Genomic DNA, 14,189 nt, shown 5'->3' with positions numbered 1-14,189 from the left:
ACTTTCTTCATTCCTCGTAAACTATGAACTGTTTGAATAACACATTTCTATAACATACATTTGTACAGCTCTGCTAGGCCATGTCTACATGAGTGGCTTTTCCTGGCAAAACTGGGCTTTTGCCATAAAAAGACCCACAAAGCATCTACACGGCAAATGCGCTTAGTCTACAGTTTGTTGACAAAACCCGGCATATCCACTGGCAGCATTATACCTCTCCACATTCACGTATAACACCTCTCTCAACAGCGTTCTGTTGACAAAACAGCCAGACAGGGTTCACCAGGCAGCCCTGTATGTAGAACTTCCAGTCAGCTGTTCTGTCAAGAGAGGGCAGGGCAGTCTGGCTGTTCTCTGTTGGCAGAGTGGATTGCTCCTTCAAATTGATTTTCTGTGTAGATGCAGTCTGTTGACAGAAGTTTTGACAAGAAATCCCTTCCAACAGTAACTTGTGTCAATAGAGGGTTCTCGTCATGATGTGGCTTAGTGTATATTGTACGACTGCCTTCTAATGGAGAGAATGCAAACAGCATAACTGTCACAAATGTGCATTAATCAACAATGAAAGAATTCCTTACTTTCTTATTGTACCTAGAGTGAGCCAAAAAATATGCCCATCTCTTTGTCTTGGTTTTGGAGCACTTTCTTCTTCCTTTTCTTCTGTCATATCCCTTCTTCCAAAGCAATACTCATGGAACTTGGATAATATGTTTTTCAGCAATATGAAACAATAACTAAATAGTAGGAAGCTTTATGTTTTGTTTAATTAAGACACCTTGGTATGTGAGCTTTAATTTGAAAGAAAACAACCTGACATGCCTGTCTAACAATAAAGTTGTCAAATTAAGCAGTAGTACATTTGCCCTAAACGTGATCTGGTGAGTTGTACCATAGGCCATCTGGGAATCCATTAGTTGAAAGTACAGGGGAAAACCACATATGGAGTCAAACTGAGGCTCTGTAGATGAAAATTGGCCATGTTTCGCACCTACAGAAAATTAGAGGAATGTGTTACCTGAAAATCCCATTAAAATATGTCTTTGTTGAAGGAAATTACTAGCATGATTGGGTCTCTTATGGCAGCAGATGAATTATGTGTATTTCAGAAAAATTAACAATATGTAGCATTTTATACAGGTCTCCCAGCAAGATGCATTGGTGTGGTCAATCTAATCAATAGCACTCATTTTTTAATTGTTTAAAGATGGATAAATTGTCAGAGGGTGAAATCATCTGTAGATCGTGTAAAGTCTGGAATGGAAGTTGTACTGCCACATAGGCCGTGTCTACACTATCCCAAAACTGGCCGTGCAAATGGCCGTGCAAATGAAGCGCTGAAATACATATTCAGTTTTGGGATAGTGTAGACCTAGCCATAGAGTCTTAATTTTTGTGATTACACAATAAAACATTTCTCTGACACAAGTCATATTTTGTTACTGAAGTTTTAGGAGTATTATGTATAGGCATTGGGGGAACAAGAGCTCCATGAAGTCAGTTTGTTTTATTTGATAGCCTTTAAGCTCCATCAGCAGATGAGCCTGTAGTTAAATGTGTCACAGCAAATTGTATTAGACTAGCTGAGGTATTTCTTCACTATGCCTTTCCCCCATTTGCTGATCTAAAATGATTTGTTTAATACAGATTTTGCTACTGCTAATGAACATCACTATCAAAGGGTTATGAGGGTCAATACAAACATTTTTAGTTAACCCTGGGGGACAAATCCTATAATTTGTGATGACTAGTGGCACTAACCTAAGAGAGGTTAGAGCACTGTAATTAATAAAGATCGTTATTACCCATTAGAAGGAAATGGGAGAGATTCACATAAACAAACCTTCTCCTTATGGTTAGGCATGCCTCTTTGTTTTTAAAAGTACCTTGTCCTTTGTTTAGTGGCACGGGGTCAGAGTTTCAGTGGAACAGACACATCAGTGCAGCTGTACCAGTTTACGGCAGCATAGGATCTGGGTTTCATTCATATTTCTGTAGAATAACTTTTTAGAAAGCTCTCTCTGGCTTACCAGGAGGGGTGTTTGTCACCATTACATGCACTGTGATCATAAGAGTATGCAGCCGCAGCTTTCAGAATATAAACTGTGGCTATGGCATCTGTTATTCAAAGGTCCAATTTTTCCATTTTTATTCAGGCAAAGCTTTCAGTGAATTCAGGGGGAGCTTTGCCTGCATACTGGCTGCCCAGCTGCTGGCTGTTGACAAGGTAGACATTCTTGTCTCCCATTATTCAAGCATGGTGACTGTTGCAGTTTGTGAAGGCAAAGTGGTGTTTAGCTCCTTCCAGAGCAGCGATGAACAAGCACACAAAGGAGAGAAAGTAACTATCCGCTCCTCCCTTCTGCTACTTTTCCCCTTTGAAGAAGCATTTTTTTAAAGTGCAGGAAGGAGACTAAAAATGAGTAAGAATCATTGAAAAGTGAAGTTAATTGAAAGTAATTCTGTTTATTTTCTTCTGGGGGAATACTTCCCCCAAGTTCACAATCTAGCGAAAAGCTTAATTTTGCTGCAAGTATTCTGGATAAGTGTAAGAACAGAATTAGGCTCAAACTGTACATCTAGGCTGTGTCTACGCGTGCCCCAAACTTCGAAATGGCCATGCAAATGGCCATTTCGAAGTTTACTAATGAAGCGCTGAAATGCATATTCAGCGCTTCATTAGCATGCGGGCGGCAGCGGCGCTTCGAAATTGACGAGCCTTGCCGTCGCGTGGCGCGTCCAGACGGGGCTCCTTTTCGAAAGGGCCCAGCCTACTTCGAAGTCCCCTTATTCCCATGAGCTCATGGGAATAAGGGGACTTCGAAGAAGGTGGCGTCCTTTCGAAAAGGAGCCCCGTCTGGACGCGCCGCGCGGCGGCAAGGCTCGTCAATTTCGAAGCGCCGCTGCCGCCCGCATGCTAATGAAGCGCTGAATATGCATTTCAGCGCTTCATTAGTAAACTTCGAAATGGCCATTTCGAAGTTTGGGGCACGTGTAGACACAGCCCAGGTGTCAGTGACACTATTTTTAGGTGTATGTGACATGCTTTATGGACCTTTATTTCCTACATTTTGTAGAGCTTTTTTGATATTATGGTAAACAGCTGTGAGATGTCACCAACATAGAAGTCAAAGTGCAAGTTGGAGCTGCCTTCAGATGTTGTACAGTACCTGTAAAATACTTAGCATATTTTAAATTGAATGCAAAATAATTCTGGAATGCTGAGGCTGAGTGCTTCCCACTCTGACCCTGTACACTGAGCTCAGAATGGCTTTACGGGAACTGGTAGCAAAAACAGTTGGGCGGGCTACTGTGAATGAACCAAACTGCCTTTAAAATGAAGTTAGAATTAGTTGTCTGGACTTTCACTTACATTTTGGTCTAAGACTTAATTTGGTACAGGTTTGACCACCCTGTTCTGGCTCTATTGGAACCTGAATGGTCCCAGACCAGGGCTTTTGCTGGGCTGGGGGAGGTTAATGCTCCCCTGCTGGCTTGCCACCCCAACTCCTGGGGTCTTCTCCATGCTGCCACCTGCAGCTTCTTGGCCCTGCAGTTTCTCAGCACTGGCCCCCCCACTCAATGCCCCAGCTGCTGGCTGCCCCGGTCCTATGCCCCTAGCTGCCCTGGCCCTGGGCCTCCAGTTTCCTATCCCTGGCTGCTGACCGTCCCAGCCACAGTTCTCTGGCCGCTGGATGTGGGCCGCTTGCTTCTCCGCTTGCTTCCCTCCTGGCTCACCGGGCCTCCATCTTTCCTGGACTCAGCCACGGGCTGCCAGTTTTCTAGCCCTTTGATTGACAGGATTAAGAGAGGGGAGTAAGCTGGCTAGGTTCTGACATCTTATTCACACTGCATTTATCTGATTCTCTGAGTCATCCCCCTGACTTATGGGAACTACATGGAACTTCAGACGTATGAACACCTTGGAAAGGGAGGTTGTGCGTAGGGTGACCGTTTGTTCCATATTAGGCAGGGCAGCCCTATATTTCGGGCACCAGAAAGGCATGCAGACTTATGGACTTATTTTTAAGAGGGGCTAATTGCCCCGTGTTTGCTCCCTCCCCGCCCCACTGGCTGACCTTTTTCCTCACCAGCCTGTGCACTCCCTGGCCAGAGAGCACATACTCACGTGCTTGCTGGACTCAGGAAGAGGGAGCCAACAGGAGGCCCTGCAAAGGGACCTGTAGGTTGGGGTCCGGAGGGGTTGGCTGCTGTCTGCTTCTCAGCTCCTTGTGGCTTGGGGAAGCTGGGGGAACACCAGTGGCTGCTGCCTGCTTCTCGGTCCCCAAGGTTGGGTAAGCCGGGGGAGCACTGCTGTCTGCCACCTCCTTCCCAGCTCCCAGAGGCATGGGGATTTGGGAGCCCACCCACCCCCAATATCTCCCTGTCCCATATTTTGGACAGGGAGGTATGGTCACCCTAGTTGTGTGTAACTGAACAAAATGTCATGGTTGTTCATTCAAAAGTTTACAACTGAATAATGGCTTAATACAGCTTTGAAACTTTACCATGTGGACTTAAAATGCAGAGTTTAGACATCTGAATTTAAACAAGACAGACACAGAATTTCTTTAGCTTGTTCAATCTGTTTTTAAATTTTTTCCTTTTTTTTAGTAGTTTAACATGGCATCATACTGCACAGTATTTGCATTGTTTTTGGTTGCTTCTGCCGAATTGCATATTTCCGTTTCTAAATGAGTGTGCAGTTAACCAATCAGTTTGTAACCCTGGTGTTCATAACTTTGAGATTCTACTGTAGTTAGAGTAAGATGCCACACAGCTATTTTAAAAGCGGCGTAATTTGGCCTTTAGTAAATAGTGACATAGCAGAACATGTCCGTTCGGAAAGCACTGGCATTTCACACTGGCATTAGAATGTTCAAACTTGAACTCTGGTGTTTGGTTTAGAAATACAGCTTAAAGCTTTATCACACACAACGTAATGATGCCATGCAGGTCACTGATAAAACATTTTTTTTTCAAAGGCAACTGACAGCACAAATTTAGGACACTGCTGATTAAATTTTATAAACTCTTTACCTTTGGAAAACAGGGCATAATAGTGCAATGGAAGCAAAAGTGAGAGAGGTGCAATTTGAATTTCTTTACCTTTTTTTTTTATCTTAGCAGCATATTTTAGTAAGAAAACTCTTAAATTTCACTTCGGCCCTGTCTACACTAGCCCAAAACTTCAAAATGGCCATGCAAATGGCCATTTCAAAGATTACTAATGAGGCGCTGAAATACATATTCAGCGCCTCATTAGCATGCTGACAGCCGCTGCTCTTTGAAATTGCTGCTTTTCGCTGCCGTGCGGCTCGTCCAGACAGGGGTCCTTTTCAGAAGGACCCCAGGAACTTCAAAATCCCCTTATTCCTTTCAGCAGATAGGAATAAGGAGATTTTGAAGTTGGAGGGGTCCTTTCAAAAAGGATCCCCGTCTGGACAAGCCACACGGCAGCAAAAAGCAGCAATTTCGAAGAGCCATGGCTGCCGCCGTGCTAATGAGGTGCTGAATATGTATTTCAGCGCCTCATTAGTAATCTTCAAAATGGCCATTTGAATGGCCATTTTGAAGATTTGGGCTAGTGTAGATGTAGCCTTTATGTTCCAAATGCAGATGAGTAAAGTAAAGTGATTGTTAAGACTTGAATGATTTCTCTGGCAAAGGCTTTGGAGCAGCTCCAGTATCTCTCTTGTAAATGATAAACACTTGAATGTAGATATATGGTTTACCAATAGAAACTGACAGGGCAGAAGAGTTACAGCTCCACTTTCCTTTGAACTCAGTGGTGAAATTCCAATTGACTTTGCTGTTGAAGAATCCTTTTCCCAGGCAATGTATTTAAACTATCTGTAGCCTCATTCTCCTGGTTGATGTGTTACCAGATTTACCCGTTACTCTGGGGTATGCTCATTTATTTGGTGTTACAGAGGGAAGAGGTAAATAATTCTGTCAGTGTGCTGCTTGTGATACTAGTGTTCCTAAGGAGCTTTACTTCTCCCTTCTCCCAGTTCCCTCCCAATGGAGCTATTGTTCCCAAGCCATGGTCCATGGTCCAGAGATTAAGTTCTTCACACGCTGGACTCAGGTGAACACACACACATACACTCTCTCTCTCTGTCTCTTTCTCTCTCTCCCTTTCTTCCAGAGCTTGTCCGAGAGGACTGGCTAACTGGCACTATAAGCTGACACATTATAGCCGTGTCTACATGTGCACTCTACTTCAAAGTAGCGGCACTAACTTCGAAATAGCGCCTGTCACGGCTACACGCGCCGGGCGCTATTTCGATGTTAACATCGACGTTAGGCGGCGACACGTCGAAGCCGCTAACCCCATGAGGGGATGGGAATAGCGCCCTACTTCGACGTTCAACGTCGAAGTAGGGAACGTGTAGTTGTTGCGCGTCCCGCAACTTCGAAATAGTGGGGTCCGCCATGGCGGCCATCAGCTGGGGGGTTGAGAGATGCTGTCTCTCCAGCCCGTGCGGGGCTCTATGGTCACTGTGTGCAGCAGCCCTTAGCCCAGGGCTTCTGGCTGCTGCTGCGGCAGCTGGGGATCCATGCTGCATGCACAGGGTCTGCAACCAGTTGTCGGCTCTGTGGATCTTGTGTTGTTTAGTGCAACTGTGTCTGGGAGGGGCCCTTTAAGGGAGCGGCTGGCTGTTGAGTCCGCCCTGTGACCTTGTCTGCAGCTGTGCCTGGCACCCTTATTTCGATGTGTGCTACTTTGGCGTGTGGACGTTCCCGCGCAGCGCCTATTTCGATGTGGTGCTGCGCAACGTTGATGTTGAACATCGACGTTACCAGCCCTGGAGGACGTGTAGACGTTATTCATTGAAATAGCCTATTTCGATGTCGCCACATCGAAATAGGCTACTTCGATGTAGGCTTCACGTGTAGATGTAGCCTATATGTCCCTGTACTCAGTGGCCTGGGTTGCACAGCAGTGCCAAGCTGTGGCCCTTATGTGTCCTTGGACTCTCATATGCTACCCCAGTTCAGCAGCCCCTCCCTAATACCCACTTTCACAGCATAATCCTTCTACTAGTAACCCACTGGATGGGCAACCCCCACAGCAGTTCTGGGCACCACAGGGATCTTTTCACTTAGGTACAAGAAGCGTTGCTGCAGAGTGAATGGGGAAGACAAAACAACACCCCTTGAGGAAGAGTGAGCCAGACATGAAGAAGAAGAGAGAGAAGCAACCAGTTTAACAATAAAAGTTATTTATTTTTGGGTAATGAATATATGTTTAACAGTTACAATAGTAAATAAACTGATTATAATCGTTAGGGCTAGCAAACCGTATAACTAATTACATAAGTCAAGGTTAGGAGGCTAAGCCTGGGGCAGGGTGGGATGCGGGGAGACTGAGATGTCAGCACTCAGTGGAGCTTGCACTGATTGGGCGTCCCCTATGGTGATGGTAGCTGGGGATCCAGAGGGCAGGAGACAAGCAGATCCCCAGCATGATCAGGCAGGAGATGATGAGGTCTCAATGGAACTGATGTAGAGTTTACATCCAGGCATCAGAACAGTTCAGTGAGCAAGGGCAGGTGTTTTTGTAGAGACAGGACAATCATTCCAAGAAGAACACTGGGTTTGTTTATGAGTAAACAGATGTGAGATAAAAGAGACAGATCATGCCTGGCTGCGGGTGATGTTCCCTGAAGGAGCTCACAATGCAACTAGGCAGTTTCAGTATTTTGGAGACCAATAAGATCCATTACCAGAACTGATCTGATAATGACTAATTTGGGTGTGAGCAGGCCTGGGTTCATTAGCATCTGGAGCAGAGATTCCCCATCAGACAGTGCTTCTCTGCTTTTGGTATCCCATAGTTCAGTGCGGTTCCTGTTTTGGAAGAGCTGTTCTCCATTCATTATGCTATTTTTCTGTTCCATCTTCAATGCAGATGAGGCTAGGGGTTGTTTCCTTAATCCAGTCACCCTTGTTGGTGGTATTTAGGTGTGTCCACCCCTGCCAGTTTCAGTGCTTTGTCTTTGATTCAAGCAGAGGCCTGAGGGAAGGGGATTTGTTTTCCATGAGTCTCACTCACTGGCTCCCCAAGAGCACAAGGCTGACAGGTGGTCGTTCTCTGATTCCCCAAAAACACAGAGCTGGTAGGTAATAAGACCCTCCATTGACAGGGTGCTTGCCCTGAGCAAATATCCCCATCACATCTTTTGTCCATGGGAGTGAGTCTGGTCTTCAATCCATTGTAACCGTCGCATCAGTCATTGAATCCAGCAAACCAGTAGGATCAGACCAATTACTAGTATAATTTGGAAACCAATGGGCACCATAATGGAGTGAAACATAATATTTAAACAAACAGTTACACTGAGGCTCCATCCAAGTAAAGTCTCCCAGCAGGAATCATAGAATCATAGAACAATAGAGCTGGAAGAGACCCAAAAAAGCCATAGAGTCCAGCCCCGCCCCCCGCCCCAAGCAGGACCAAACCCATCAGGCCTGTATTTCTAACTGTAACTGCTAATCTAGAGATCTCATGGTTATAGTGGTGAATGTCAAGTTTACCCTTCTCTCCCATAGTTTGTAGCTTCCATGGCTCCGTTTGTAAGGAGGGATGAGTTAAATGTCCCTAAATAGCATTGACACTTATTTCCAGTGCAATGGGGGAAATCTCTTTTGTATTACTCAGGGTAGGCATTGACATGCTATATAGTCTATGTAGACACAGTAAACTTGCTATCATAACTAACCATTGTGGTTACGTTACAGGTTTGAGCACTGGCCTTTTAAACCTAGGGTTGTGAGCTCAATCCTTAAGGAAGCCATTTAGAGGTCCGGGGTGAATAGATTTAAAAAAAAAATCTGTGAGGGATGGTGCTTGGCCCTGCCAAGAGGGGAGGGGACTGGACTTGATGACCTCTCAAGGTCCCTTCCAGTTCTATGAGATATGTATATCTCCATATATAATAAACAGTGATTAGTGTAGGGTACTATGGGTGAAGTCCATTAACCAATACAATATTTCACGTTGTTCTTACATACACATGCTTTACCAATATAGACAGTAATAGACCCATCTTCCTGGATAACATCAAAAGAACAGTGAGGTTTATTTTCTGGTTGTGGGAAACATTTGTCATATTCCTCCACGGTGCCCAGAGAATTTGACCTAAATTGTTGGCATGAGTTTGTCTCAGCATGTGCCCTTTAATGCAACTACCCAGTCTGGGGCACCTTGCTGAATCAAGTCATGTCCCGCTGCAGTCAGTTCATTGGTTCCCAGTTTACAAGGGAACCATGTGATATTCCTGACAGCCGCGGTTCCCTTTTGGGTAATGGAGGTGTTTGAGTGCCAGCAACAATGATGACATAGCCAAGGGCATGGTTGGTTCCCCAATGGCCGAAGAAACGAGGACTATTCTGTACCTTTCGCTACTGGAAGGCTGTCAGTAGTGGCCTTGGATGGTTTGCATCCCTTTTTTACACCACAGTGGCTTACAGAGGAAGGGGATGGCCTCTGGTATGGGCTTGGTTCCACAGCAAAATTTGAGTGACTCTCTGGTGGCAACATTGGTACAATTAGCCATAATTTCCCAGGAGCACACTGAAGAGTTGCCAGTAGCATGGGAACTGAGAGTTATGCTGCAGAGTTGGGGGTTGCTCCTGTTTCTGTAGAATGTATGCATGTGGCACAGTAATTTTACTTCCTGGGCCTCTGCAGGCAAGCACCTCCAAAGGTTCAGGGGGATCACAGGTCATCATAGAGCTTGGGTAGCATCACACTCCAGATACTGAGGGCCAGCAGAGTGCTGGGGTAACAGTGGCATATCCCGGCTTGTGTTCAGGATCTGTAAAGGGGAAGAAAAGAGAGAATGAACTCCACACTCCCCCCATATATACTGGGAAAGTCTGGAATCAGTATTACAGGATGAACATGAAACAGTGATCTACATAAAAGTGACCATCATAAGTCCAGTTTTTATTTGGCCTTTTCCTGCCTCAACATCAGGGTGGGCACTGACAAGCCTGTCTGATGCATATTTTCCACAGGAGAGGGCAATTATGCTATTCCTTGTGGGCCAGGTGGTTTGCCTTTCCACTCTTTGAGTTGTGAAGAATGAAACCACTTCCTCCATTTTTCCCATTCAGGATTTCTGCCTGGTAAACACTGGGGCTAGCCCTATTCACGGTAAGGCATGGTCCATCCCAGGTGTGTGCAAAAGAATGCTGTTTTGCTTAAAACTTTCTGTATGTTACTGGTTGGCTTATGTGACAGCCACTGGCAACATAATTAGAACATGATTCCTACAACTGATGCAGATTTTGTCCAAACTGATGCCATGCCAAAATATGCCAAAATATAAAATATGCAAATCAAGTGATCATACCCAAGGTTTCTTTTCAATCCCTGAATACCCACCAAAAATGACTTCAGGCTCTAGCATTTGCTTTCAGATGCAAATGTTGCAGGATGAAATATGAATTCTTGTGACAGAAAGGTTCCTCAGAGCACTGTGAAAGTATAAATGTAAACAACCTCTTTTGAATGCAGATTTCTTCTGACTTACTGTCTTGTTTACTTTAGAGTTTTTGTGAAGGAGGCACAAGCTGTAAATGTGTGAACCCATTAAAGGTTGAACTCTAATCTGAAACCAATGATTTTTCTTTGCTGAGATCAGTGCGATCTTGCATCGTCCTTATTATCTTTAGGAAAACACAATTTTTGCTCCAAACAGTCTTACCTTGGTGTTTAAATATTGATAAGGATTCCACATTTGCTCACAAGAGCAAACTGTATTGAGGGTTAGGAGTACAGAACATTTTTCTACATAGTGTGGTGGTTTTTGTTCCTTTGTAAAATGTTTAGGATGTTATGAAAAACATTTAAAGGGAAACAGAATCATTCAGCATATTTAAACACAAAGCAGCTAGAAGCTTGGGGAACTAGATAGTTGGGTGGAGGGGCAGTGGAATACAGCTCTCACCTCTGTTACTTATTATTGTTTGTATCACTGTAACACATAGGAACCATGGACCAGGGTCCCATTTGTACTAGGTACATTACAAACATGGAACAAAACAAATCATCCCAGAGCCATAGGTGTGGGAAGCAGGGGTGCCAGGGGATGCCGCAGCACTCCCCAGATTTTGTGCCCTGTGCCAGGTTCCCAGCCACCAGCCCATACAGGGGCCCTGGTGCTGCAGGAGTTCCAGCCACCAGCTCCATGAAGTTCTAGCCACTGGTCCCGCTACTTGTGAGGCTCCTGGCCACTGGCCATGTGGGTTCTACTCTCAGCCCTGGGGTCCCAGCTGCCAGGGATTCTGCTACTGTCCAAGGTAATGGCAGCTCTGCTCCAGATCCAGGGGCCCCAACCATTGGCCCTGTGCCTGGGGCTCTGCAGCTGCTTCCAACTGTGGCAACAGCCTGGGATGGTAAGGGGCACAGATGGAGTAAGGTGTTCCTAAAATCTTTTCCAGCACCGCTTCCCAGCTCTAAAGGGTTTATAATCTAAGGGGAAGCTTACAATCTGAGGTCTGATCCATTTAAATAATGCCTTGAAATCTATCCAAACAGGTTTTCGCATACAGATACGGTTTTTTGTTTTGTTTTTTTTTGCTTGGAATTTAGTTATCTGTGTGACTTAAAGCAGCCTTGCATGAGCAATGGGATAACGTGAGGACTATTTTCCTATTTATGTTCCAGGATGTTATTTGGTGAAATGCAGAGCTCATCATAAGGGGTCTTTGTATGCATGTGTGTGTGTGTGTGTGTGCGCGTGTGCACGCATTCTCTATGTAGTAAACTCTTTCATAACCCGCATTCTATTATCCAGAACTCTCAAATAACCAGCATTTTAACCATAAGTACATTTTAGTTACATTTACCATAAGCACAGTGTAGTGAAAGTAAATACAAATAAATACAGCAAATACAGTATAAGTTTACAGTGAACAATACTACTGTTGTTGGTAAATAAAGTACTTTTGCATACATTTGTCTTTGTTTCTTAATGTCTAATCTTGTTTTTCTTTGGTGTTATGCATTGCTAGGGATACCTCTCTATTATCCAGAATATTTGAATATCCAGCATCCTCCCAGTTCCTTGGCTGCCGGATAGGAAAGAGTTTCCTGTATATAGTCATTCTGAGCATGTTAATAGTTGGATGTGAGCTTGTCAGAGGAGATGAATGTAGAGTTATGTGACATGACAAGGTGTGTTGCTCTCCATACAGTTTGTGTATGGACAAGCTAAAGATGAACTAACAGTTTTTACTGTACAAGAAGAAATACCATTAGTAGAACTCATTAATTTGAACAGTTTATCTTAAATGCCTGGAATGGTCCCATTCCTTGGCTAGGGAGCTGCATATCTGACTTTTGTATATATTATGCAAAATGGGTTATATGTAAAGGGAAATATTTATAATCTATGCAGAATTTTTGGATGGAATTAACCAAGGCCAGCCTTACCATTGGGTGAAGTCGTCTGATGGATGCTGTGCAACTGGCAGAATATATGTGGGCTACCAGAGCAGGGGTCAGTGTGGACAAGTCCAGGACTGGAGTCTCTGTCCAGCAAGGTGTGACGGGGTGTGGGCGAGGGGTCGGGGGAGAGGATGCTGCCAGTCTGGCCAGAAGGTGCAGGCAGCAGGGATCACCCCTGTGAGCCAGCCCCAGGGACACCCCCCCGCCCGCTTCCATCGGGCATGTGTGGTGACTACACATCTGCTCTCCATGTAGGTGGTCAGAGGTTTGTGGCCAGGGGAGTCCTTGGACTCAGAAACTCTGCCCTGTGCTGTGCAGCCAGGCTCTGGCTCTGGGGCCAGGAGCTGGTCCTCATGCCCTGTGACCCCACACTGCTGTTAAAAAATAAAAGAAAGGGCTCTGGCAGAAGAGATGTTAGGATGCACTTTTGCTCTTGGGGACAGTCAAGGAAATGACCTCAACCCATTCTGAGCAAAGTGAAATCTCTTATATTTGTAGATTGCTGATATTTATTAAGTTGTGTCGGTCAAGCATATTGGAGGCTGTCAGACATTAAAACAGTGGTGGGCAACCTCCAACTGTTGCCCACGGCCCTCCAACTGCTCCCATCCCCCCACGCACCTCTCATGCACCAGGGCACCAAAACCCGCACTTCCTATGCCTCTCTCTCCCTTCCAAAACTTTAGGAGGAGCCACAAATCACCTGATTTGCGCGCCATCCTCGCTTCTCCCTCACCTTCCAGAGCTAGAATGTTGTGACTCATCTGTTCACAATGTTCCAGCTCTGGGAAGGGTGGGGGTGGCTCACAAATCAGGCAATTCATGTGCTCCAAAAGTGCCGGGAAGGAGGGGGAGGAGGAGGTAAGTGTGGGGCTCTGGTGCCCAGATGCATGAGGGGCAGGCACGTGGCGGGAGGGGCAGACAGGAGCTGCGGGACACAGGTGGAACCTCAGTGGGATGTGGGCTGCTGCAGCCCACTAAGGTAAGGGAGGGCTACTCATGTGACCCACCCACTATTCATGGTTGCCCATCCCTACGTTAAAAACTGCTTGATTGTCCAGCACACCAAAGCAGTTCTGTGTTCACAGCTAACCTGGTTAATTAAAGAGGCAGTAAGGTGGGGGAGAAAATATTATGTTTTGCATGTCTGATTTCATTGCTCTTGCCCATGCTTTGAACAGTTCTTCAACCTTCCTCCTTCAAATATATGCTTAAAATATTTTTATTCTGTGATATTTTCTTCCGTTGATGCATACCCCTGTACATACTTGCATTAGAACAAATATCCTATATATTGCATTTGTCTGTCATTGTAGAAATTTCAGGACAGGGACCATGCCTTCTTTTAATGTTTTCACATTTGTGGCTTGTTACTCATGGTAACAACAGATCTTGCAATAATAAATAACTGAAGAATCATATTTGATTTTTCTTTCTTTTTTGTTTTTCTGTAGGTTTATAGCTAAACCCTGTGCCTTAGGTCTTAAAGTCCAAGCCAATGGACCACAGAAAGCCCAACCTAATGCTATTCTGGAAAAAGTTTTCACTGCAATTACGAAGGTACAGTACTTACTTAAAGTAATTGTTTAAAAATGTGATATGATGTTTTAACATTAACCTCTGTAAAGTAAGATCATTTCAAGTGAAGTTAAAGAACTGTCAGTGCGATGTATATATGTCACAGTTAAAAGCCACATTAGTTTTGCAGGTTGGCCGACCCATTCAT

General features: G+C 44.9%; 1 protein-coding gene across 1 annotated transcript in view; it reads left to right on the top strand.

Annotated features, from left to right (window-relative positions):
- The window catches only part of CERS6 (ceramide synthase 6), a 228,884-nt gene that overhangs the window by 59,975 nt on the left and 154,720 nt on the right, over window positions 1-14,189 (top strand). The window contains exon 2 of the mRNA XM_075000988.1: window positions 13,918-14,023. Within this exon, the coding sequence (XP_074857089.1) occupies window positions 13,918-14,023 (106 nt within the window). The remainder of the gene's footprint in view (window positions 1-13,917; window positions 14,024-14,189) is intronic.

The sequence above is a fragment of the Carettochelys insculpta genome, chromosome 8, assembly GCF_033958435.1.
Source record: "Carettochelys insculpta isolate YL-2023 chromosome 8, ASM3395843v1, whole genome shotgun sequence".
NCBI lineage: Eukaryota > Metazoa > Chordata > Testudines > Carettochelyidae > Carettochelys > Carettochelys insculpta.
Note: the sequence above shows the minus strand (reverse complement) of the source record. Positions and strands in the feature narration are given on the sequence as shown.